General features: G+C 40.9%; 1 protein-coding gene and 1 non-coding gene across 2 annotated transcripts in view; both read right to left on the bottom strand.

The window, feature by feature from the left end:
- Positions 1 to 452: 452 nt before the first annotated feature.
- The window catches only part of GARIN2 (golgi associated RAB2 interactor family member 2), a 35,847-nt gene continuing 11,571 nt past the window's right edge, over positions 453 to 24,728 (bottom strand). The window contains exons 4-6 of the mRNA XM_049770271.1: positions 24,018 to 24,552; positions 19,105 to 19,367; positions 453 to 681 (exon numbers count right to left, since the gene is read on the bottom strand). Coding sequence (XP_049626228.1) covers positions 453 to 681; positions 19,105 to 19,367; positions 24,018 to 24,552 — 1,027 coding nt within the window. The remainder of the gene's footprint in view (positions 682 to 19,104; positions 19,368 to 24,017; positions 24,553 to 24,728) is intronic.
- LOC126005566 (U6 spliceosomal RNA) lies at positions 9,918 to 10,024 on the bottom strand. Its single transcript, XR_007494615.1, has one exon. It is a non-coding gene; the product is annotated as a U6 spliceosomal RNA (small nuclear RNA).

The following is a 24,728-nucleotide window of genomic DNA, read 5'->3' as shown; positions in this document are numbered from 1 at the left end:
AAACTTGCTACAAAATAAAGAGTTGGAGAACAGGAACCCTTCAAGAAAAATTCTATGAAAAAAACAAAACAAAATCTGTTTTTTTGCGGGCTCTGAATTCAGGAATTACTCCTGGTGGGTTTAGGGGACTTTTATGGGTTGCTGGGGATCAAACCCCGGTCTGCTGCATGTAAGGCTAACACCCTCCTTGCACTTGCTGTATTATTGCTCCATCCCCAAACAAAATCTTTTACCTATATTACCTGACAATAAAGCACAGGGCAAAGATGTGATCAGGAATTAAAAGAAGGGTTAGATGATTATAGATTTATTTAAAAAAATTTTGCTTGTGAACCACTCGGTTTCCAAAACAGCGAAAAAGAAAACCCCCACAACTTTTTTTCTGAGTAGTTTGACTTAAGGAACTAGAAACTTAAATTCTACAGGCCCAGAAAAACAAAGTGCAGCGATGCTTATCGATGGAAGAGAGTGTAAAGATAGACTCTAAGAAACAGTCTGCATTTTGCAGGACTCTCGAAATATAAAGGCAGGAAAGGAAACACATAAGAATGTTTGTCTGGGTTCCTTTGCTTGTAACTACTTGGTTCCAGAACCCATGGTGACTGCGGGGTACCGGGGGCCACAGAGAAACTCGGTGGCATTGGTTCCATACCTGAAGAGTCTGAGTCAGTTCTCAAGCGCCTGTAAAAATAAACAGCACATTTCAAAATACAAACATTTCCAAAAGACTTGCCAGATATGAGATAACGGGTCATTCTTTAAATGCTTTATGGGTAGAAGTGAAACACAGTTAGCAAGCTCGGGGTATTCCCAATTAGACTTTATGGAAGAGTCAGGAAATTTTTAAATCAGCAATACAGAACATAAACTTGACTCAGAGACATTTCTGAAAGTGAAATCGTCTGGAAAATCTATTGGTGGCCTCCTGTTCTATCCAGTAACCAAAATTTTACCCAGTTACCAAAATTTCTGTAATATGCAAGCTTTTCGCTTGGAGAGTGCAACTGATAAAAGCTCAAAGTACGCACGACTAGAGAGCCCCCCTTTAGTAGCTCTACTATCATCCGTTCCATGACACTGTGGGGATCCCCGTGTCTAAAAACATTTTTGGGCAGTTGAGACTGAGAAGGAACTGCAGCTCAGGAGGTTGTGTCTAATTGTACCGGGAATAAAGAGATTCTCAGAGATTTGGGGTGACTTCTGGGAATGGAGCGTGCCTGAGGTTTGCTATTTTCTGTGAACTTGCTTGTGTGACAGTGCTCAGGTATTTGTAGGGGAACATCAAAGTATTCGTACAAATTACTAGATTTGTTTGGATTGCTGGGTAAAACAGGAGGCTACCTATAAATTTTCTAGACCATTTCACTTTCAGAAATGTCTCTGAGTCAAGTTTATGTTCTGCATTCCTGATTTACGTTTTTTTCTTGCAGGGGTGGGGCTTCCTAAGCAATGCCTAGGAAGTTGTTCCATTCCTGGGCCCAGTATTACTGGGAGCCAGTAGAGTCCCCCTGGTGATGGTGCCAGCTATGCATTTCTGATTTTCAAAATTGTTTACAACTATAATGATTACTTTTGAGTCTCGGTGTACGTTAAAACATACTCCACTCATTTCAATCTTCAGCTCTTTCTTCCCTGAACTTGTTTCTTTGGTGTGGTGCCAGGGATTGAACTCAAGTCTCATGCATGCAAGGCATGTGATTTACTACTCAGCCACCTCCTTGAGTCTTCTCGATATTTAATACTTAAAAGCCCTCTTAAATATTTTAAATTATTTAAATAAATGTGTAAACATTGCTATTTGAATAAAAGGAAGCATTTGACAAGAATAATTATCCTCATAGGTAATATCTTTCAAGCTAAATCAGTGGTCCTCAAACTATGGCCCGTGGGCCACGTATTGTATTTGTATCTGTTTTGTTTCTTCATTGCAAAATAAGATATATGCAGTGTGCATAAGAATTCGTTCATAAGTTTTGTTTTTACTATAGTCAGACCCTCCAATGGTTTGAGGGACAGTGAACTGGCCCCTGTTTAAAAAGTTTGAGGACCCCTGATAAATGGACAAAGAATATTTATGTTGGACCATAATCTGTGGTACCTGGAAGTGACTTCCAGTTATATTCAGGGACTATGCTGTGTTAGGTAGGAATTGAACCCAGGTCCCATTAAGCTATCTCCCAATCATTTAAATAAAAAGTATTGTTTATGGGGCCAGAGCAATGGCACAGTGGGGAGGGTGTTTACCTTACACATAGCTGCCCCGAGGTTGATCCCCAACGTCCCATATGGGTCTCTGAGCCTGCCAGGGGTATGTTTTGAGTGGAGTCAGGAGTAACCCCTGAGCACTGCTGAGTGTGACCCAAAAACCGAAAACCAAACCAAACCAATCAACATACCCAACCTGTTTATTTAAAGAGGTCTTTTAAAAGGATTTGCTAACCTTTTAAAGAGATTTCCCTGATCCTTTGAAAAGTTATAGAACTTTGAAAAAAAAAACTATAGAATTTTGAGAGGTTTGGGCCATACCTAGTGGTGCTTAGGGCTTATTTCCTACCTCTGTGCTCAGGGATCCCTCCTGCTGGCACTCAGAGATCAAACCTGGCTGGCTAAATGCAAGGTAGCTACTTTCTTCACTGTATTATCCGTGTCACTTTATGATATATATCTGCAATGCTCAGGGCTTATTGCCAGCTCTGTGTCTAGGGATCACTCCTAGTGAGGCATGAGTGACCAAATGTGCCAAGGACCAAACCCAGGTCAGTTGTGTGCAAGGCAAATGTCCTACCTGCTGATTATCTCTGCTCCACTTTATGATGCTTTCAGAGGGGTTTGGCAAGTACATCAAGTTCAAATCCTATAATGACTCTTTCAAAGTAAAGATAGATGGCTACTTTCCTAAGGAATCTGCAAAATACATCTGGCGATTTAAATTTAGTGCCGTTGAAGACTGCACTTAATATATTAACCAAGGTCATCCCATTTTTTTCTTCCAGTAATTGAGTGTTACTGAAACCCTTGGTTGTAAAAAACAAAACAAAACAAAAAAAAAACACTGTTTTTTTCAGTCTCAGAGTGATCTTGATTTAATCCTAAAAAGTCCAAGAAATAGAATGTGCGGAATAGGAATTCCATTCTATATTTAGACCTCACATCTTTCATTTATAATTAACACTGTAAAATTAGCTCTACTTAGTAACTATATCCTGACCCCAAAAAAAGTCAATAAATAAAAGCATCCAGGCTTGATTAAATTGGGCTGAAGGGGATTTCTTAGAAATACGTTTGAGGGCCCGGAGAGATAGCACAGCGGCGTTTGCCTTGCAAGCAGCCGATCCAGGACCAAAGGTGGTTGGTTTGAATCCCGGTGTCCCATATGGTCCTCCGTGCCTGCCAGGAGCTATTTCTGAGCAGACAGCCAGGAGTAACCCCTGAGCACTGCGGGGTGTGCCCCCCCAAACCCAAAAAAAACCCCCCAAAAAACAAAAAAAAACAAAAAACAAAAACAAACAAAAAGAAATACGTTTCATTTTTCTTTGTGATTTTTTTCCCTCCTCTGTCTCTTCCTTCCTCTTAACGTTTCCCTTTGCTCTGCTAAATTGTGCTGTTGGGATTCTACACACTCAAGGTGTGTAGATTGGTTGTGGTGTTAACACTCGCACACTAGCCATGGAGTTTGTCAGGGACTACTCCTTCATCTGTGGTGTTTATAAATGCAATTGCTGGATCACACTTACTTAGCTGTGCTCATGGATGGCCTACTTGACTTTGGGCCTTGAATATTGTCATTGATTGAATTGAATATTGAATATTGACACTGATTCCATGTGCTCACTGGGGTTTGTGCTCCCAGTTATGTATGGTTCCTGCAAAGTTGTAGTTACAGTGCCTACTGGAGGGGGCTGTGGGGGGGGCAAGTCACACCTCTTCCTTGCAGTGCTCACACACAAATGATGGTGGATCTGCTGATCACTGCTTGCGATGACAGAGATCTCAGGCACTGTCAGGCACAACAGCTGCTAGGCACAAACAGCAGAGCTGTCAGGATCGCAGAGAGCATGTGAGGTGACACCAGAGGAACTCGAGGTCTCATGCTCTTAGGATTAGAAGACAAATGGCACAGTGCGTTCTGAGGAGATTAGAGCGTAATGGCTTGAGGAATTTGGGGTTTCTAGTCTTTAAGATACTTTTTTGTGGGGATTGGGCCACACCCAGCAGCGCTCAGGGGTTACTCCTGGCTTACGCTCAGAAATTGCTCCTTGCAGGATCGAGGGACCGTATGGGATGCCGGGATTCAAACCACCAAACTTCTGTATGCAAGGCAAATGCCTTTACCTCCATGCTATCTCTCTGGCCCCTTTAAGATATTTTTGATCTTAGAGATAGAATATATACAGAATGGTCTTTCTCATATGTGGGACTTAAACATAGCAAGGTAGCAATAACGGTCCAAAGGGAACATAACTGGAAAACTTATTCGCACAATTCAGTTGTGTGTGTGTATGTGTGTGTGTGTGTGTGTGTGTGTGTGTGTGTGTGTGTGTGTGTAAAGGAGGAGTGTTGGGGTCCTTGGGGAAGGGAGGTGTATACACTAACGATGGGTGTGTTGTCGGTGTATTGTTGTGCATGGCAAGCTATCATTGGCAGCATTGTTAATTGTAATCTGAGTCAACAAAACATACAAATAGAGGATAATTTTTACCTTAAAAATTATGCGATTTTTGCTGCTTATATAGGGAATTACTTTATTTTTTGTTTCAATAGTGAACATAATAGAGTAAGCCCCCCCCTTTTTTTTGAGCCACACTCGGTGACACTCAGGGGTTACTCCTGGATATGCGCTCAGAAATCCATCCTGGCTTGGGAGACCATCTGGGATGCCAGGGGATAGAACCACAGTCCATCCTGGGTCAGCCACATGCAAGGCAAATACCCTACTGCTGCTCTATTGCTCCAGCCCCTAGAGTAACATTTTAGTAGAAAAATTATTTTTATCTTTAAAATGAGTTAAACTTATGATTTTTTAGAGGAGGGGTCATCTCTGAAAATGCTTAAGTGTTGGTTACTGCTGGCTCTGAACTCAGGAATTCCTACTGGAGATGCTCAGGGGACCATATGGGATGCCTGATATGGAATCTGGGTCAGCCCCATGCAAGGCAGCGCCTTACTTGCTCTACTACCTATCTAGTCCCCCAATTTTTTTTTCAAAGCACCATCAAAAAACTAATCTAATCCTTAGAGGCCTGTAGGGTAGTAAGAATATTTTACTATGCAAATATGCACATATCAAAGCTTATAGCATATAGTATAACACAAGGAACAAACTTTAAACTAGGGACTAGAGTTAATGTGTTGATATTAACCAGCAGTTATAGCAAGTCTATCATTAATGTATCTTTAATCAATTAATTCATTAAATTAATTAATTAATGTATCTTTAAGGGGAGATTGGGTGGAGTGGAGGAACTTCAGATGTGGTCAGAACTCTATTTTCTCTATGCTCAAATATTGTTAGCCTAAAACAGTATTTAAAATTAAAAATCTAGGTCTGAGAGATAGTACAGTGGGCAAGGCACTTGCCTTGCACATGGTAGACCCTGGTTTGATCCCTTGTACCTTATACAGACCCTTCAGCCCAGGCAGAAGTGTTCCATGTGCACAAAAGTAGGAATAAATCTGGAGAACTGCTAAGTATGATTTCCCCCAACCCAAAGAAAACAAACATATTCATTAAACTTAATTTGAAATTATTCATTTTTTGATGCCAAGCTGAGAGCCTCACATATGCAAGGAAAGTGTGCTATTGCTGAGCTACGCTCTGAACCTATTCTCTTAAATAGTTTCTTGCAAAGGAACAAGCAAATCTTTTTTTTTTAATATATATTTTATTTAAACAACTTGATTACATACCTGATTGTGTTTAGGTTTCAGCAATGTAAAGAACACCACCCATCACCAGTGCAACATTCCCATCTCCAATGTCCCAAATCTCCCTCCTCCCCACCCGACCCCCACCTGTACTCTAGACAGGCTTTCTATTTCCCTCAAATATTCTCATTATTAGGACAGTTCGCAATGTAGTTATTTCTCTAACTAAACTCGTCCCTGTTTGTGGTGAGCTTCATGAGGTGAGCTGTAACTTCCAACTCTTTTCTCCTTTGTGTCTGTTATTATTGCAAGAATGTCTTTCATTTTTCTTAAAACCCATAGATGAGTGAGACCATTCTGCGTTTTTCTCTCTCTCTCTCTGACTTATTTCACTCAGAATAATAGATGTCTTCCTTCTATTTTAAAATGTGCATTCAAATTCTGTCTTACACTTATCTAAATCTTCAGAAATACTACATAATTAAACATCTCACACAGTGTTAACTTTAAATCATTTCAGCTTTTTTTGTGTGCTTTTGCACAGAATGTATTACAAAAGATTTGATTATAGAAAAATACCTTCCTTACACCTATATTCATTGCAGCACTATTTACCATAGCAAGACTCTGGAAACAACCCAGATGCCCTTCAACAGACGAATGGCTAAAGACACTGTGGTACATATACACAATGGAATATTATGCAGTTGTCAGGAGAGATGAAGTCATGAAATTTTCCTATACATGGATGTACACAGAATCTATTATGCTGAGTGAAATAAGTCAGAGAGAGAGAGAAAGATGCAGAATGGTCTCACTCATCTATGGGTTTTAAGAAAAATGAAAGACATTCTTGCAATAATAATTTTCAGACACAAAAGAGAAAAGAGCTGGAAGTTACAGCTCACCTCAGGAAGCTCACCACAAAGAGTGATGAGTTTAGTTAGAGAAATAACTACATTTTGAACTGTCCTAATAATGAGAATGTATGAGGGAAATGGAAAGCCTGTCTAGAATACAGGCGAGGATCGGGTGGGGAGGAAGGAGATTTGGGACATTGGTGATGGGAATGTTGCACTGGTGATGGGTGGTGTTCTTTACACGACTGAAACCCAAACACAATCATGTATGTAATCAAGGTGTTTAAATAAAATATGAAACAAAAGAATATCCCAAGAATCTCCACACACTCTTTATCTGGATTCAGCAGTCTCTATTTGTCCCCTTTAAAAGTTATTCTTTCCTTTTCTTTATGTTTATATCTCTGCTGTCCAATACAGTTGGCATTCATGAGCTACATGTTACTATTTAAATTTAAATGAAATAAAATAAATAATTAAAAAAAAAGAAATGTGCTTTTTTATAAAAGACAAACATAGAAGCAAAATCTGTCTTGAGACCGGCTCTTGCTTCTATCTTTTTGTGTCTTAAATTCCTTTCTCTTTTCTCTCACTGCTTCTGGCTGATAGTTCCTATTATTTTTGATACCCCCAATCTCTCTTTCTTTTAGTTTTCTCTTATTTTTTTCTCCTCTAACACAGCAAATTTACCAGTTGTCCTTTTTTTTTTTTTTTTTTTTTTTTTTGGTTTTTGGGCCACACCCGGTAACGCTCAGGGGTTACTCCTGGCTATGCGCTCAGAAGTTGCTCCTGGCTTGGGGGACCATATGGGACACCGGGGGGATCGAACCGCGGTCCGTCCAAGGCTAGCGAAGGCAAGGCAGGCACCTTACCTTTAGCGCCACCGCCCGGCCCACCAGTTGTCCTTTTATGTCTTCATTTAGTTTCACAAGAAGAATTTGCTTGTTGCGTTAATAAATAAATGGATGGATTTATTTATTGAAATAATTTCACTTTTTCCTACCTTCAAACTGATGCAGAAAAAATTCTTAAATATTAAACCAATTTTTAAAATTAAAAAGTGTGTGAAGTCAGAACCCAAATTCCCTGGTCAGATAGGGGATCTTTCTGTAGGTTTGAAATAGGATACTTTCTGTGATGTTCTTCCTGTGTATAAAGAGGAACTCTATTTTGACTCTGATGCTGCAAGACAGATTTTTCTTTGTGGGGGAGAAATTCTTGCTAGACCTTACTTTATGCCTGATACTGGTTTCTAGGAGCACAACTGTTCTCAAATATCATGTCTTAGAGTCTAGCTTTTTTTTTTTTTAATAAACACTTTAATTGAATCATCTTGAGATATACCTATAAAGTTGTTCGTTTTGTTTGTTTGTTTTTGGGGGGTCATACCTGGCGGTGCTCAGGGGTTACTCCTGGCTCTATGCTCAGAAATTGCTCCTGGCAGACTCGGAGAACCATATGGGATGCTGGGATTTGAACCACCATCCTTCTACATGCAAGGCAAATATCTTACCTCCATGCTATCTCTCCGGCCCCTATAAAGTTGTTTTTTATTGACTTTCACTTCACCAGTACACATTCCCTGTCACAAATGTCCCCAGTTTCCCTCCCTTTCTCTCCAGTCTGCCTTTGTGACAGGCATTTTTCTTCTTTTTTTCTCTTCCTTTTTTCCCTTTTAAACACTGTGGTTTGCACTATTATTACTGAAGGGGTGTCATGATTACCACTTTATTTCCTTTCACCACCCCAGTGTCCAGAGCAATCATTTTCTACTGTCATTGTCATAGTGGTCCCTTCTCTGGCCTAACTGTACTCCCCCACTATTTGTGCCATGGGCTTCCTGACTCTTGTCTCTACTATTTGGATATTAATACCACAATTCTTAATACTGTGGGTTGTGACCCTAACATGTGACAGTTGTGAAATATTTGGCAACAGCAAAATGCTTCTGAATGTGCAACAACCAAAAATTAGTTAAAAATTCAAGAATAGGGGGGCTAGAGTAGTACAGCAGGTAGGGCGTTTGTCTTGCACATGGCTGGCATGGATTGGATCCCAGCTATCCCTTATGGTCCACCAAGTCTTCCAGGGGAGTTTCTAAGCACTGTTGGGTGTGGCCCAGAAAACAAAACAAAACAAATCAAGCATGGAGTGAACAAGGTATTCCTGGTAGTTTGGCAATTCTGGAGTTTCAGGTAGTTTCAAGTTTCGGGTGTAAAAGGGGTTTCAGGTGGAAAGGTTTCAGAAATCCTGCATTAGCACTGCTTGGGACCTGTTCTATTATGCACTGAACCTATTCCCAAATTTATGAATCAGAAGGATAGGGATAGAATGTTCTCAGGTGATGCTGCTGACTGTTGACACTGAGAATCACTGGCTTATACCACTAGAAATTAAGTGACATTTTACTTGAGCAAACAACCAAAAGCATTGTAAATCCTAAGTAACCGTCAGTCTTCTGCCTGTTTCAGTTCTTGCATCTGGAGGCTCTTGAATTGTGAGGAATGTGGCATTCCAGGAGCTAACATTATTCTGAGTTCAAGGTCTGTCAATCTCCTGAGTTTTTCATATTTTTAAAATTTCCCTTACCTCCAGTTGCCTAAGAAAGGAGGTTAACGGAAAATTCATCTAGAATGCTTAATCCTTTGATCATTAAAATGGGTTTACTTTTTAGTTTTTGGGCCATCCACAGTGGTGTTCAGGGCTTCATCCTGGGTCTGTGCTCTGGTATTACTCCTATTAATGTCCAGAGGAACCACACGCAGGGCTGGGGACCTAATTGGGATTGGTTGTATGCGTGCTAGAGAAGCAACTTATCCCTTGTGATGTTTCTTCAGCCATTCATTAAATAGTTTTGAATACTTTTTTGTTTTAACTCAAGAGACAACTTCCTTTCATTGGCCCACATACATCTAATAATCTCTTCTTGTCTTTCTCTGGCTTGTTTTATCTCTCCTATGAGCAGAGTGAAGAGAACAAAAGATAGTATAGAAAGGGGCTTTGATCATTTCTATATATACATTTCTTTTCTTTTTTCTTTTTCACAGCATTATTTATGGTACATAGTGACAACGAATGAGGGGCACTCCCACCCCAGTGCTGTCCTCCCTCCACCCCCGTTTCCAGCATGCATCTCATATCTCCCTCCTTTACCCCCAGAATACTAGTGCAACTGGTCTCCACTTTTTTTTTTTAAATATGGAACGCTTCACGAATTTGCGTGTCATCCTTGCGCAGGGGCCATGCTAATCTTCTCTGTATCGTTCCAATTTTAGTATATGTGCTGCCGAAGCGAGCACTGGTCTCCACTTTATAGCTTGTTGTAGATTGTTATTCTGCTGTCGTTTGTGATAAAAAGGATAAGAAGGAAAAAAAAAAGAAAAAAAAAGAGAAAAAAAAAGGAAGAGAGAAAAAAATTGGCCGCAACTACCAAAAAAAGAAAGAGAAAAAGAAGAAAAAAATCACCAAATAATAATCTCAGGAGTAAAAAGGGAAGAGAAAAGTGGAGGAAAGAAGGAAAATAAAGTCAAAAACTAACAAATCAAAACAAAACAAGAAAAAGAAGGGGTGCTGCAGTGGTAGGGTTTGGCGTTCCCTCCACTATTTTTTTTTTTTTTTTGTATAGGCACAGTAAGCATTGGGGGAGAATGGGAATTCCCATGGCCTAGGAGATTCAGGGCTTCTCCATCCTTGAAGATACCATCATGGGATCAACCCCTGTCTCCATAGGTGTTCATTACCTCATTCCAAGGGCTTTGTATGTGGTGCCAGGAAACTTTCACAAACTTTTACAATGAGGCCACTGTATCCAGCGTTCTTGGCATTTGTCCAGGTCCTAGGACAGGGTCTAGGTTAGAACCTTTACGGTTCTAAAGGTTCTATTCAACCATTGTTGTGTACAGTCTTCTGTATCCGATGCTCCCTGTTTTCATTCAGTCCCCAAGCCAAAGTATGGGATATTATGGATCTAAGGGTTCTGCTCAGTCTCTGTTGTCCAAGTTGGGCCTCTGCAATAAGAAATTCATTTTTTTTTTAAATAAGAGTTCTGGTCCACAGTCTAGGGCAGTCCCCAGCATGTCCTTATCAGTCCCCAGGATAGTTCTGCCCAGTCGCAGCTGTCAAAGTCAGTTTTCTGTACATGGTGCTCTTATTTTTCGCTGCTCAAAAAACAGTACATCTTCTGGTTTCCATCCAGTGTTAGGTGAGGTGATGAGACGACTTGGTCTTGGGTCAAGTTGTCATTTCCTCATTGTCATATCATAACTGGTACAAGTTGGTGCCAGAGCTGTGCTATAATTCTCCCAATGGAGTTGGTTCCTGGAGTTGTTTCCCAGAGCTGTATCAGTTTTACATCTGGGATCTGGGGTTTGGAGTTGAACTGACACTGTTCAATCTCCTGGAGACTGGGTTGTATCCACATGACACATGTCCAGGTTGGGAGGCACCCTTGTGTTATAAAAAGTGTGAGGTCTTGGGCCCGGAGAGATAGCACAGTGGCGTTTGTCTTGCAAGCAGCCGATCCAGGACCAAAAGTGGTTGGTTCGAATCCTGGTGTCCCATATGGTCTCCCCATGCCTGCCAGGAGCTGTTTTTGAGCAGACAGCCAGGAGTGACCCTTGAGCACCGCCGGGTGTGGCCCCAAAACAAAACAAAACAAAACAAAAAAAAGTGTAAGGTCTTATCCCTAGAAAATAAGATCTTGTTTCTGTGTCTTTGGTTTCCCCTTGTTTACTGTTCCCATACAAAAACGTATAGTTTCGGGGGCCGGGCGGTGGCGCTGGAGGTAGGGGGCCTACCTTGCCTGCGCTAGCCTAGGACGGACTGCGGTTCGATCCCCCGGCATCCCATATGGTCCCCCAAGAAGCCAGGAGCAACTTCTGAGCGCATAGCCAGGAGTAACCCCTGAGCGTCACAGGGTGTGGCCCAAAAACCAAAAAAAAAAAAAAAAAACCAAAAAAAAAAAACGTATAGTTTCATGTTGGATTGCTGCTGCTATTCTGGATAAGGATGACTGGTTATACTCACACTTTCTGTGGTCTGTTTTTGATCTGCCATTTTATCCCAGGCAAGGCTTTAGTACCAAGCAGCACCAAAAATGATAATGATAGCAAAAGTATGAATACATTAAAATAGAACAGATAAATAAACCTGTGTTTAAAATGAAAAAAAAAAGAAAGAAAGAAAACAAAGGTATTTGAAGAAAACAGGTGATAGTTGAGTTTGAGACATGTTTTGCGGCATTACAGAACCCTATATTGTCCTTGAACTATGGAGTTTGCTGAAGCTGATTCCGCTATCATGCAACAGTCCATAGTTTGATGGGGGTGAGAGGGGCCACAAAGCATGGGTCAGCGGGCTTGTTGGTTGTAGTTCTTTGTCGAGGCATGAGATGGGGACCAGGAGGGTGTCTTTCAATGAGGAGCTGGATGGTGGTCTGTTGGGGCAGAAGGTCAGTCTTGGTGTCTACCCAGTTAGGAACTGAGGATAAAGAGGGTTAAATAAGGGGAAGATAATGATTCAGGGTTCGGGGATGAAGGGGTAGGAGAGACACAAGGGTGAGGGGAGAGGCAATACAGTATAGAGACTATATACAATATATAGATGGACTGTTTATGGTTTAAGTCTTGGAGTCAATATAAAAAGTCACGTCCACAAAAAGACTAGAGAATAAAGGTCTATTTGAGTGTTTTATCCAAATCGTGGGCATCCTGATTCCATTCCTAGGAACAGTCTAGGATCAGGAATGTTTTTGAATAATGCTTAAAAAGTATATTTGTCGCGTGAGTGCGTTTGCGCCCGCGGGGTTTTGAAAAATAGTATTAGTAGCAAACAATACAGGGGGTTCAGTATGCATAGGGAGGGGTTTCCCTCCTCTGCCTGCCCCCCAGGGCCCGAGTTGCCAGGGCCGACCATGAAGACCCACCTGGCGTGGGGGGGGGGTCTCAGTCTCCTGGACCAAGTGTTCAGTCCAGGAGGTCTGTGGCCCGCTGTCTGCCCAGAGATCCTGACAAACCAGAAAAAAGACGGACAGCTTTCCTGGCATGTGCACTCTGCTGGGTCCAACTGCAGGCACCCTCTCCAGTTTGAAAATTGAAAGGGGAGGGGTTTCCCTCCTCCGCCCACCCCAGGGCCTGAGTTATATCTACATTTCTAAGAAAACTAGAGCAGCTTATGATGATGTGTCATCTCTGCCAGCACTGAAATACAACCTACTTTTTCTTCTTCAAGCTCTCTTTTATTTTTGCCATTAACATTTGTTTAGTTTGGTTTTGGGGCCACCCCTGTTTTCAGGAGTTACTGCTGGTTCAGTGTTCTTGGCACATTCCTGATAGTGTAGAGGAGACCATAAAATGTTGGAGATATGTTCAATCTTGGCATGCAAAGCCTGTGCTACAGTCTGCTAAGCTCTCTTTGGCTCTGAGAAAAAGCTGGGTTTTTTTTTCCTTTTTAAAATATTTTATTTTATTGAAACCATTGTGATTTACAAAGTCCTTTATAGTTGGGTCCCAGACATATAATGAATCACGGCCAATGCTTTGCCTTCTGTTTCAATCTCCTTTTACCAATGTTCCTAAAGTACATTCCATACCACCTCTCCCTGCCCCCCAGCATCCTGCCAGTATGGCAGGCCCATTTTAAGTTTGATTTGCTTAAGTTTGGGTTTTTGATTCCACTGTTGTTGCCTTTTGCTTGGATATTTAGTTCTGTCCTTTTTAAACACTATCAATACACCTGAGACCATTTGGCCCTTGTTCCCCATGCTTTCATATTTGTGTTTCTCCTTCTTCCTCTTGAAAGATTTGTAAAAATTCAAATCCATCTGGGCCCAGAGTTTTGATTTTGGGAAGACTTTTGATTACCAATTTGATTTTCTCAATAGTGACATGTCTCTTCAGTTATGCCCGATCATCTTGGTTTAACTTTGGGAGGTTATAGCTCAAAAATTTATTCATTTCTTCCAGTTTTTCATATTTCAAGACAGAGGGCTTCTCAAAGTAATTTCTGATTGTCCTTTGAATTTATGTCCTGTCTGTAGCAATCTCCTCATAATTTCTTATCTGATTTATTAAGTTTCTCTCCCTTTCTTTTTGAGTTTGGCTAATGGTTTGTCAATCTTGTTTACTTTTTCAAAGAACCAACTCTTTCATTGAGCTTTTGGATTTTTTTTGTATTTCTAGTTCATTAATTTCTGCTCTAAGCTTTTTATTTATTTATTTATTTATTTATTTATTTATTTATTTATTTATTTATTTATTTATTTATTTATTTTTGGTTTTTGGTTTTTGGGTCACACCCGCTAGTGCTCAGGGGTTACTCCTGGCTCCATGCTCGGAAATTGCTCCTGGCAGGCACAGGGGACTCTATGGGATGCCGGGATTTGAACCAATGACCTTCTGCATAAAAGGCAAACACTTTACCTCCATGCTATCTCTCTGGCCCCGGCTCTAAGCTTTATTATTTCCTTCTGTGTGCCTATTTTTGGTTGATTTTGTTTTTATTTTTCCAAATTTTGAGCTGTGCCATTAAGTTATTTCAGTAGGCCCCTTCTTCCTTCTGGATGAATACTTGTAAAGCTATAAATTTTCCTCTTAATATGCTTCGGCTGTGTCCTACAAATTCTGATAATTTGTGTCTTCATTCTCTTTTGTTTCCAGGAATCTTTTGATTTCCTCTTTGACTTAATCTTTGACCCACTGATTCTTTAGTAGTAAGTTGTTTAATTTCTAGTAAAGTTTTTTCTCTGTGTCTGTGATTCACCTCTAATTTCAGTGCATGATGAACTGAGAAGGTAGTTTGTTTTTTTTTCTTACGATTTCTATCCTCTTGATTTTATGGAGATAGGTTTTAGGGCCCAACATGTGGTCTATTTTGGAGAATGACCCATGTACATTGGAGAATAATGTGTACCTACAATTTATCCAGAATATATCTAGTTTTCTGGGGATGAAGAGCCCTATATATATGTTACTAAAGTAAGCCATTCTCTTCCAGTTCTTCCTTCAGAGCTAGTATATTTTTGTTGGGTTTTAGCCTGGTTGACCTAGCAAGGCAAGACAAGACTGTGTTGAAGTCTCTTACTATTATTGTATTGCCAAGCAATTGTTTTAAATATTTTGCTGGTCCCTCACTGGATGCATATATGTTTATGAGTGTGATTTCTTCTTGGTGTGCATATCCCTTGATTATCAAGAAGTGTGCATCTCCATCTTTTTTTTTGGGGGGGGGGGTCACACCCAGCAGCACTCATGGGTTCCTCCTGGCTCTATGCTCAGAAATCACTCCTGGCAGACTCAGGGGACTGAATGGGATGCTGGGATTCAAACCACTGTCCTCCCGTACGCAAGGTAAACGCCCTACCTCCATGCTATCTTTCCAACCCCAGCATCTCCATCTCTTATTGCCTTTTTAAGTCTGAAGTCTGTGTCATCTGATATAAGTCTGGCCATTCCAGTCTTTTTTTTTTTTTTTTTTTTTGGCTTTTGGCTTTTGGCTTTTGGCTTTTGGGCCACACCCGGTGACGCTCAGGGGCTACTTCTGGCTATGTGCTCAAAAATCGCTCCTGGCTTGGGGAACCATATAGGACGCTGGGGGATCCAACCACAGTCCTTCCTAGGCTAGTGTGGGCAAGGCACTGCCTTACCACTTGCACCACTGCTCCAGCCCTAAGGATTCAACATTTTTATTCATTTTGTCACTCTGAGTCTCTTAACGTGTATGTTTAGTCCATTGGCATTGAGATAGATGATTGTCATGAGATTTAGTGTCATCTTTTTGTAAGAGTTTGGTCTGTTTGTTGGGTCTGCCTTCCCTTAAAGTAGACCTTTCAGTTCTTCTTTTTTTTTTTAATTATTTTTTTTTTTTTTTTTTTTTTTTTTTTGGTTTTTGGGCCACACCCGGTAACGCTCAGGGGTTACTCCTGGCTATGTGCTCAGAAGTTGCTCCTGGCTTGGGGGACCATATGGGACACCGGGGGATCGAACCGCGGTCCGTCCAAGGTTAGCGCAGGCAAGGCAGGCACTTTACCTTTAGCGCCACCGCCCGGCCCCTTTTTTTAATTATTTTATTGTTTGTTTTTTGGGGGTTCGCACCTGGAGGTACTCTTGGGACCTTATTTGTTGCAGGGGAGTTTTTAACTCAGGAGGGCATGCACCTTAGTCACTGTACACGCCCCACATATTTGTTAGCTCTTGAATCTACTGTGTGTGTGTGTGTGTGTGTGTGTGTGTGTGTGTGTGTGTGTGTCCATCCCTTGCTACGGCCTGAATGCCATGGGACCAGGTGTGTTGAGGGAGGGGAATGGATGCAGGGCATGCTGGAGAACTGTATTATATCTCCAACTCCCCACATTTGTTAGCCTTTGAGAAAGAGAGAGAGAGAAAGAGAGAGAGAGGAGAGAGAGGAGAGGAAGAGGAGCGAGGAGAGAAAGAGGAGGAGAAAAAGAGGAGACAGAGGAGAGAAAGAGAGGAGAGAGGAGAGAGAGAAAGAGAGAAGAGAAAGCAGAGAGAGAGGAGAGAGAAGAGAAAGAGGAGAGAGGAGAGAGGAAAGAGGAGCAAGAAGAGAAAGAGAGGAGAGGAGAGGGGGAGAGAAAGAGGAGAGAGGAGAGAAAGGAGACAGGAGAGAAAGAGAGAAGAGAAGGAGGAGAGAGAGGAAAGAGGAGAGAAAGAGAGAGGAGAGAAAGGAGAGAGCGAAAGAGAGAAGAGAAAGAGGAGAGAGAGGAGAGAGGAGAGAAAGAGAGAGAGAGAGAGAGTCAGCTCTTCTTTTAAGGTTGGTTTTGAGTCTGTAATGTTCCTCAGCTGTTGTCTAGATGTGAAGCTGTGTATCTTTCCTTCAAACCTGAATGTCAGTTCTGTCCTTTTATAGTAGCTCTTGGGTGATCTTTCTATTGGGGGTCCCTCAGAAGAACCAATGGCCCCACTAGCTATTCTTAGCCAGTAGATTGTGGTTAAATTTGATGCTGCTTAGTCCCAAGTCCTTTATGCTAGGCATGAGCCCTGACTGCTGCAATGTATCCCAACTAGTTTTGTGTAGCAAGTCAGCCCCTGAAGAGGTTGACTGATGGTGGGATGGAGAATGAGGCCTTTTTCTTCCAGCTCGGAGCACGCGTCTGCCACCCTGTCTAGCCCACGGTTCTGAGGTGAAACGGCGGGTAAACAGCTCGCAGACAATCAGGCTCGTGGAAATATTTGCTTTATTCGGATGGACAAAACTGAAGTCCAAAGACTCAGATTCAGTTCCAGCCAGCAAAAAGCTCCCGGCCTTCCACAGACTCCCGTTTTTATACTCCAGAATCAGGTCCCACCCAATGGTGGGATCAGATACCAACCAATGGTGAAAGCAGAATCAGGTCCTACCCTAGGGTGGGGGCAGAATGCCAGGTCACACCCTAGGGTAGGGCACAATCACCAATCAGTTTAGGGTGAGTAACATAGTAATCCCCCAAAATATTTACATACACAACAGTTTTGGATAATCTTTTCTTTTTCTTTTCTTTTTTTTTTTTTTTTTTGGTTTTTGGGCCACACCCGTTTGATGCTCAGGGGTTACTCCTGGCTATGTGCTCAGAAATCGCCCCTGGCTTGGGGGGACCCTATGGGACGCCGGGGGATCGAACCGCGGTCCTTCCTTGGCTAGCGCTTGCAAGGCAGACACCTTACCTCCAGCGCCACCTACCCAGCCCCTGGATAATCTTTTCTGATGTTTTCTATTTAAGATTGTGTTAGTTTTTTCTTTTCTATATATTTTTAAGATCACTAATTTGAAAGTTCTGAATTAATAAAGTAAATCATCTTAATCTCAGTAACAGATAAAAATCTTTCTCATTATTTTATTCGTTTTGCTATTAATACTGCATGTTTCTAATTTTATCCTTTAAAAGAATCATCTGATAGTTTGTCCTTTTTAATTATCCCTTTGAAAAACCAACCAATCTCTTTCTATTTTATTTTTTGGGACACAGCCAGTAGCACTCAGGGGTTACTCCTGGTTCTGCACCCAGAAATTACTCCTGACAGGCTTGAGGGACTATATGGGATGAAGAGGATTGAACCTGGTGGGCCTGTGCAAAGCAAATATCTTAACCTAGTGTGCTTATCTTACCTACTGTTCTGGCCCCAACCAGACTCTTTACCATTTCAAATTACTTTAAAATGTTCTCGTTTTATTCTTTAGTTTTATTCCGTCTGTTTTACCCTGCTTCCTTTTCATTTTAAAAAAGAATTCGACATAATCCATCATTTTCAATCATGTCAATTATGAAGTTTTACTTCAGAATAATCAGTTTCATTTTTATCTTTATGATACTACAATGATCTTTTATAGTTAGCTTACAACCAATGACAGACACTTTTCTGTTTCCTTCCTTCCTTCCTTCCTTTTCTTTCTCTTTTTCTTTCTTTCTAGCTTTCTTTTTCTTTTTCTTTCTTTCTTTTTCTTTCTCTCTCTTTCTTTCTTTTTCTTTCCTTCCTTCCTCTTTCTTTCTCTCTCTTTCCTTCTTTCTTTCTCTCTCTCTTTCTTCTTCCTTCCTTCCTTCCTTCCTTCCTTCCTTCCTTCCTTCCTTCCTTCCTTCCTTCCTTCCTTTCTTTCTTTCTTTCTTTCTTTCTTTCTTTCTTTCTTTCTTTCTTTCTTTCTTTTTCTTTCTTTCTCTCTCTTTCCTTCTTTCTTTCTCTTTCTTTCTCTTTTTCTTTCTTTCTTTCTTTCTTTCTCCCTTTCTCTTTCTCTCTCTTTTTCTTTCTTTCTCTCTCTTTCCTTCTTTCTTTCTCTTTCTTTCTCTTTTTCTTTCTTTCTTTCTTTCTTTCTTTCTTTCTTTCTTTCTTTCTTTCTTTCTTTCTTTCTCTCTCTTTCTTTCTTTCTTTCTTTCTTTCTTTCTTTCTTTCTTTCTTTCTTTCTTTCTTTCTTTCTTTCTTTCTCTTTCTTTCTTTCTTTCTTTCTTTCTTTCTTTCTTTCTTTCTTTCTTCTTTTTCTTTCTCTCTCTCTTTCTTTCTCCTTTCCTTTCTTTCTTGGACACACCCAGTGGTGTTCAGTGTTTGTTCCTGGCTCTGTGCTCAGATATTACTCTGGGTGGGCTTGGGGAACAATATAGGATTCCAGGGATTGTACCCCAGTAGGCCATGTGCAAGGCAAGTGCCCTACCCACTGTACTATTGCTCTGGCCCCTATTCTATTTTCTTTAGCATAAAGTCTACTCTAGGAAGAAAGGTAGAATGACAAGTAAATAGTGGGAGAGGTTGATGAAAATATAAAAGTTAGTTAAGATTGAACCAACTGATAATTAAAGTTGACCATACTATCACTTAATTTCACTCCATCAGTGTGTGAGACTCGAGCAAAACCAAAACATCTGCCAGGGACTTTAGAGCACACATCTATCTATTTCTCTGACGTCCTGTCAGCTTCTCTCACACTTCCCCACCTCGCATACCTGGATGCTTCAGCTGTGTTGGTTGTGTCTTTACGATCAGTTATCTTCTTTTTAGAGATTTTATCCTCATTGCTGGATGCACTTTTGCCTGGAGTCATGGTGGAATGAATACGTTTTTCACCTTCAAAAGTCAATGTCAAGTTTGAGATGGTGACACGTTTCGAAAGATCACTCTTATTGCTTGAATCTCGTAGACATCCAGGCTTCGGAATGTTTTTTATTTTCTATAGAAATAACAAGCAGTAGCAAATCAAAAAAATGCATCAGGTAGACATAGAATAGTATGAATTCATATCTCACATGGCTATATGTCCTTCCTATTTTAACTGAGTTGCCCTTTTGTGCCCAAGCAATGATGAGTGAAGAAGGCTAGGTGTTGCCAGATCACCAACAAAGTGGATTCTATTGTGGCATCATGCAGATATAAAACAGTACACGCTAAAGTTCATGTATTAATGTATGGAATTTATACAAGACCATCAGCACTTGCAGTACTTCCTTTTATTGAATTATCAGAGAAAAGTTTTTGTAGAAATGCCTTGCCATCTACTTACTCCTTAAATTGGGATTGCTTTCTTTTGTGGGGAGGGGGGAGCCACACCTGGCATCACTCAGGGGTTACTCCTGGCTCTGCATTCATAAATCACTCCTGGAAGGCTTGGGGGAGATCATATGGGATGTGGGGGATCGAACCTGGATTGGCTGCGTGCAAGGCAAATGCCCCATCTGCCGTGCTATTGCTCTGGCCCCGAGGGTTGCTCTTAATTTAAGAACATCTAATGGTTGACAGGAGTTGGTGGATCATATTAATAATAAAGAGTTTGTTTTTAACAGATTTAGACTCTAAGACTTACTACTCCGAGGTTTAATACCTAAGATTTAGTACTCTAGCATTGCTTCCTCTCATTCATTTCCTGATGTGTTAATGATTCATTTCTCACAGTCATTCTACCTTCTCAGAGTCTCTCAGAAACATTGTCTATAATAATCTGCCTAACTGTACCTTTCTTCACAATCAATTCCTGGCATTTATCAAACGTTTTCTTAAAAATAAAGTTATTGGGGCAGGAGTGATAAGCACAGTAAGTAGAATGTTTGCCTTGTGGGTGGTCAACCTGGGTTTGATCACCGGTATTCCATGTGGTCCCAAGCACCACCTAGACTGGCCCTTGAGCAGATAGCCAGGACTAACCATTTGGTACTGCCAGGTGTGGACCAAAACCAAAACCAGGGGCCAGAGTGGTGGTGAAGTGGTAGGGCATTTGCCTTGCATGTGGTTAACCTAGGACGGACCATGGTTCGATTCCCCGGCATCCCATATGGTCCCCCAAGCCAGGAGCGATTTCTGAGTGCAAAGCCAGGAGTGTCCCCTGAGCATCACCGGATGTGGCCCCCTCCAAAAAAAAAACAAAAACAACCCCCCCAAAACAAACAAAAAAATCAAAACCAGAACCAAAATAAATAAGCCAAATAAATAAATAAAACCAAAATAAATAAACCAAATAAATAAATAAAACCAAAACCAAATAAATAAACAGAAAAAAACCCACAAAATTATTTTCCTTCTTAAAAATACAACTTACTTTTTATCTTCATAATGAGATACACATTTTATTAGAAAATGTCTAGGAAAATACTGCAAGATATAAAATGAAAGGGAGTAAATTATTGCTCCCTTGATGGTACAAACTTGAAATAATGACTCCTATGATACATTTCCTCCTGCTCTTTTCATCGATGTATTGATTCTGTGTTTGCTGTCTGTCAATACTGCATTTCTTTATCCTTTATTTTTCACTTAATGATTTTAAATATATATTTTTTTAATTTTTGGGCTACCCTGTGGTGCTTAGGACTTACTCCTGGCTCTGTGCTCAGAGATTATTCCTGGCAGTGTATGTGGTGCTAGGGTTTAAGGTGCAATTCAAGCATGCTACCCATTGTATTATATCTCTCTGATCCTATAAACATTTTTATTCACATTAAAATTATGTAAATTAAAGCATTTTTTGCAAAACAAAATTATTTTAGGTAAAATTAAATTTAGAAGGCTAAAGAAAAAAATATAAATTGTTCATAATCCCACATTACATAAATAAACAAAATATGATCGATTCCTTGTCTACATGTATACATGAAATTTTAGATAAAAGGGTCATAGTCTTTATCTGTTTCCTATCATGATACTTTTTCTAAATCTATGAAAGACTACAATAGACTGTACATGCCTTGCATGGGGTCAACCATGGTTTGATTTCCGGTACCACTTGGTCTCTGCCTATACCTGACACCTGAGAATTGTTGGAAGAAGCCTCCCGAGCACTACCTGGCAGGGCCTCCCACTCTAACCCCTCCCAAAAGTGTTTGTCTACAAGTGTTTGTCTACAAAATGGGCATTTATTTAACAAAAGTTCACTGAGTGTTTAAGAGCTTGGCCTAGATTCCTGAAGATCAAGAGCTCATAGATTTATTAAATCAATGTAGCCGTTTTCTTATGATGTTTAGAATACTTTTTTTTTTTTTTTTTTTTTTTTTTTTTTTGGTTTTTGGGCCACACCCGTTTGACGCTCAGGGGTTACTCCTGGCTATGTGCTCAGAAGTCGCCCCTGGCTTGGGGGGACCATATGGGACGCTGGGGGATCGAACCGCGGTCCTTCCTTGGCTAGCGCTTGCAAGGCAGACACCTTACCTCCAGCGCCACCTACCCGGCCCCAATGTTTAGAATACTTTATTTACTATTTACCAAATAGAGACAGAGATAGATGGCTTCTGTGTGTTGAATAGATGCTTTTTATGTAGGAGGCCTGGATTCAATCATGAGTAGTACATATTCTCCTGAGCACACAGAAAGTGAATTAATTGGGAATATTACCCCAAACACTGTTGGGTGTGGTACAAAAATAAAATAATCATGAGCTTTTTAATAATTTAAAATGTATAAACATGGGCCCGGAGAGATAGCACAGTGGTATTTGCCTTGCAAGCAGCCGATCCAGGACCTGGTGTCCCATATGGTCCCCCGTGGCTGCCAGGAGCTATTTCTGAGCAGACAGCCAGGAGTAACTAACCCCTGAGCACTGCAGGGTGTGGCCCAAAAACCAAAAAAAAAAATGTATAAACATGGTATAGATATGATAAATTCATATTTTTCTTTTTATTCCACCCCAAATTATTATGTTGGTAGCTAATAATTCATTTCTTTATCTAAAGAATTACATATTAACTACTACTCAGACAAGGGACTTGATTCATGATTTTAGAAATCTCTGTACCACTTCTCATCCCAATTACAGTTATATAAATTCCAAATTAACCATACTTTTTGTTTTTGTTTTTTTGACCACTATCATTCTGTATAGTTCCTATTGTTTGGTTTTTGGGCAAATTCACTGCCTTCAGGGAAAATTCCTGGCTGTGCTCAGGGATCATTCCTAATGGTGCTTGAAGGACTATATGCAGTTCAAGGAAATAAATTAGGGTCAAGGTGAAGGCAAATGCCTGAATCCTTTTCATATTTTTTAATTTTGGCCCTGCTTATATTCTTTTAATAGCTTTATAGGTTAATTTTTTTTTTGGGTCATACTCAGCAGTGCTCAGGGGTTCCTCCTGGCTCTACACTCAGAAATCGCTCCTGGCAGGCTCGGGGGACCATATGGGATGCCGGGATTCGAACCACCATCCTTCCGCATGTAAGGCAAACACCTTACCTCTGTGGTATTTCTCCAGCCCTTAAATAGTTTTTTATAAGCTTGCATTTCAGCTGTGTACAAGGCACACAGCCTACTCATCATATTATCACTCCAGTCTAACATGCTGGGTAATCTCATGATCATTTGAATCTCATTTTAAGCCACATGTCATATTAATATCCTCATTATAGAAATGAGGGACAAAGGCTCATATAAATTAAGGGGATTAGCCAAACTAATATGTAATACGTAGCAAGCAGGGAGAGATTCTAACCCAGGTATTTTGATTTCAAAGTTATTTCCTCCCCAGTTTAGATTCCTGATATCAGATTAAATTGCAAAGTGATGATGTGACATCCAATTTCAGGAGGTCATATTTTACAAACCCCTTCAGCACATTTTTTTTTGTGGTTTTTGGGTCACACCGGCAGTGCTCAGGGGTTACTCCTGACTCCAGGCTCAGAAATCGCTCCTGGCAGGCGCAGGGGACCATATGGGACGCCGGGATTCGAACTGATGACCTCCTGCATGAAAGGCAAACGCCTTACCTCCATGCTATCTCTCTGGCCCCAAGTTTTTTTTGTTTTGTTTTGTTTTTGTTTTTTTTGGGGTCACACCTGGTGGTGCTCAGGGGTTAGTCCTGGTTGTCTGCTCAGAAATAGCTCCTGGCAGGCACGGGGGACCCTATGGGACACCGGGATTCCAACCAACCACTTTTGGTCCTGGATCGGCTGCTTGCAAGGCAAACACCACTGTGCTATTTCTCCCGGCTCCGCCTTCAGCACATTTTAAGGATCAAAAAATCTCTTTATGAAAATGATCAAGTCTTCAGGCTGAGAAATAGTACAGGCATTACGGTGAATGCAAACCTGAGTTTAATCCTTGCTCCTAGATGGGCTCTATAAGGTGTGGCCTTGGATGCCTCTGAACACAAGCAGGGTGACTGAAGGAACCCAGCAATGCAGGACCCAATACAAGGCATACTAAGGCCCTGGCATTGAACCCTTGGCTGAGTGTTGCTGGGTGCAGTTCCAGGAACCCTGAGCACTGTTGAGAAATGTCCCTTTCCCCACTCCCTAAAATCAAATCTCAAAGTTTCACTGCATTTTGATATCCAATGTTAGGAAGTTAACTAACAAGAGTGATGGTTTTAATTCTGAGAAAATCGTCTTTCATGGCACGTACCGTTTCCTCTGCTTTGGACTTGATTATGTCTTCATTTTCAAATACCACCGTGACAACTGAGCTAGTTTTGATCTCACTTTGATCTTGGATCTCTGTGACTTCTGTGACAATTCTTACATCCGGGACTTCTTTGACTTCGTTTTCAGGAACATCTGTAACATCGGTGACATCAGTGTTCTCAGTGACATCGGAGAAGTCGACACTTTCGATGACATATTCAGGATTGGCGGCCGAGTGCGTGTTTAGGCACTTCTCATCTACTATTCCCATCAGATCCACGTTTTCTGTTGAACATGTGATGTCTGTGCTGTTGGTCATTTCGGAGGCGCTCGAGATTTCTGATACTTTGGAAACTTTGGCTTTCTCCTGATTTAGGAAGGAGATGAGCTCTACCCATTGATCAAACAAACTGTCCTGGAGGTATGCAGGGGCGCAGAGCTGCAGGTAGTAGGCTTTTTTACTTACTAACTTTACTTTCAGTCGCATCTTATCAAAATCATGCACAGTAAGAGTAACAAACTGTAGAGGGAGGAACCTGCAATCAAAAAAAGCAAATGTCATGCAGAGGCATCATTTGGAGACTATCACAGGACATCTCGCTGTTCATTTGGTAGGCAGTGCTGGGGACTGAATCTTATACATGCAAGGCAAGTGGGCAAGTGCTCTACTGCTTTACCTTATTACTAGCCCTTTTGATTGTTTTGTAGGAGT

The sequence above is a fragment of the Suncus etruscus genome, chromosome 3 (assembly GCF_024139225.1).
Source record: "Suncus etruscus isolate mSunEtr1 chromosome 3, mSunEtr1.pri.cur, whole genome shotgun sequence".
Taxonomy (NCBI): Eukaryota; Metazoa; Chordata; class Mammalia; order Eulipotyphla; family Soricidae; genus Suncus; species Suncus etruscus.
The sequence above is the reverse complement of the archived record's forward strand: the minus strand, read 5'-3'. Positions and strand labels throughout refer to the sequence as shown.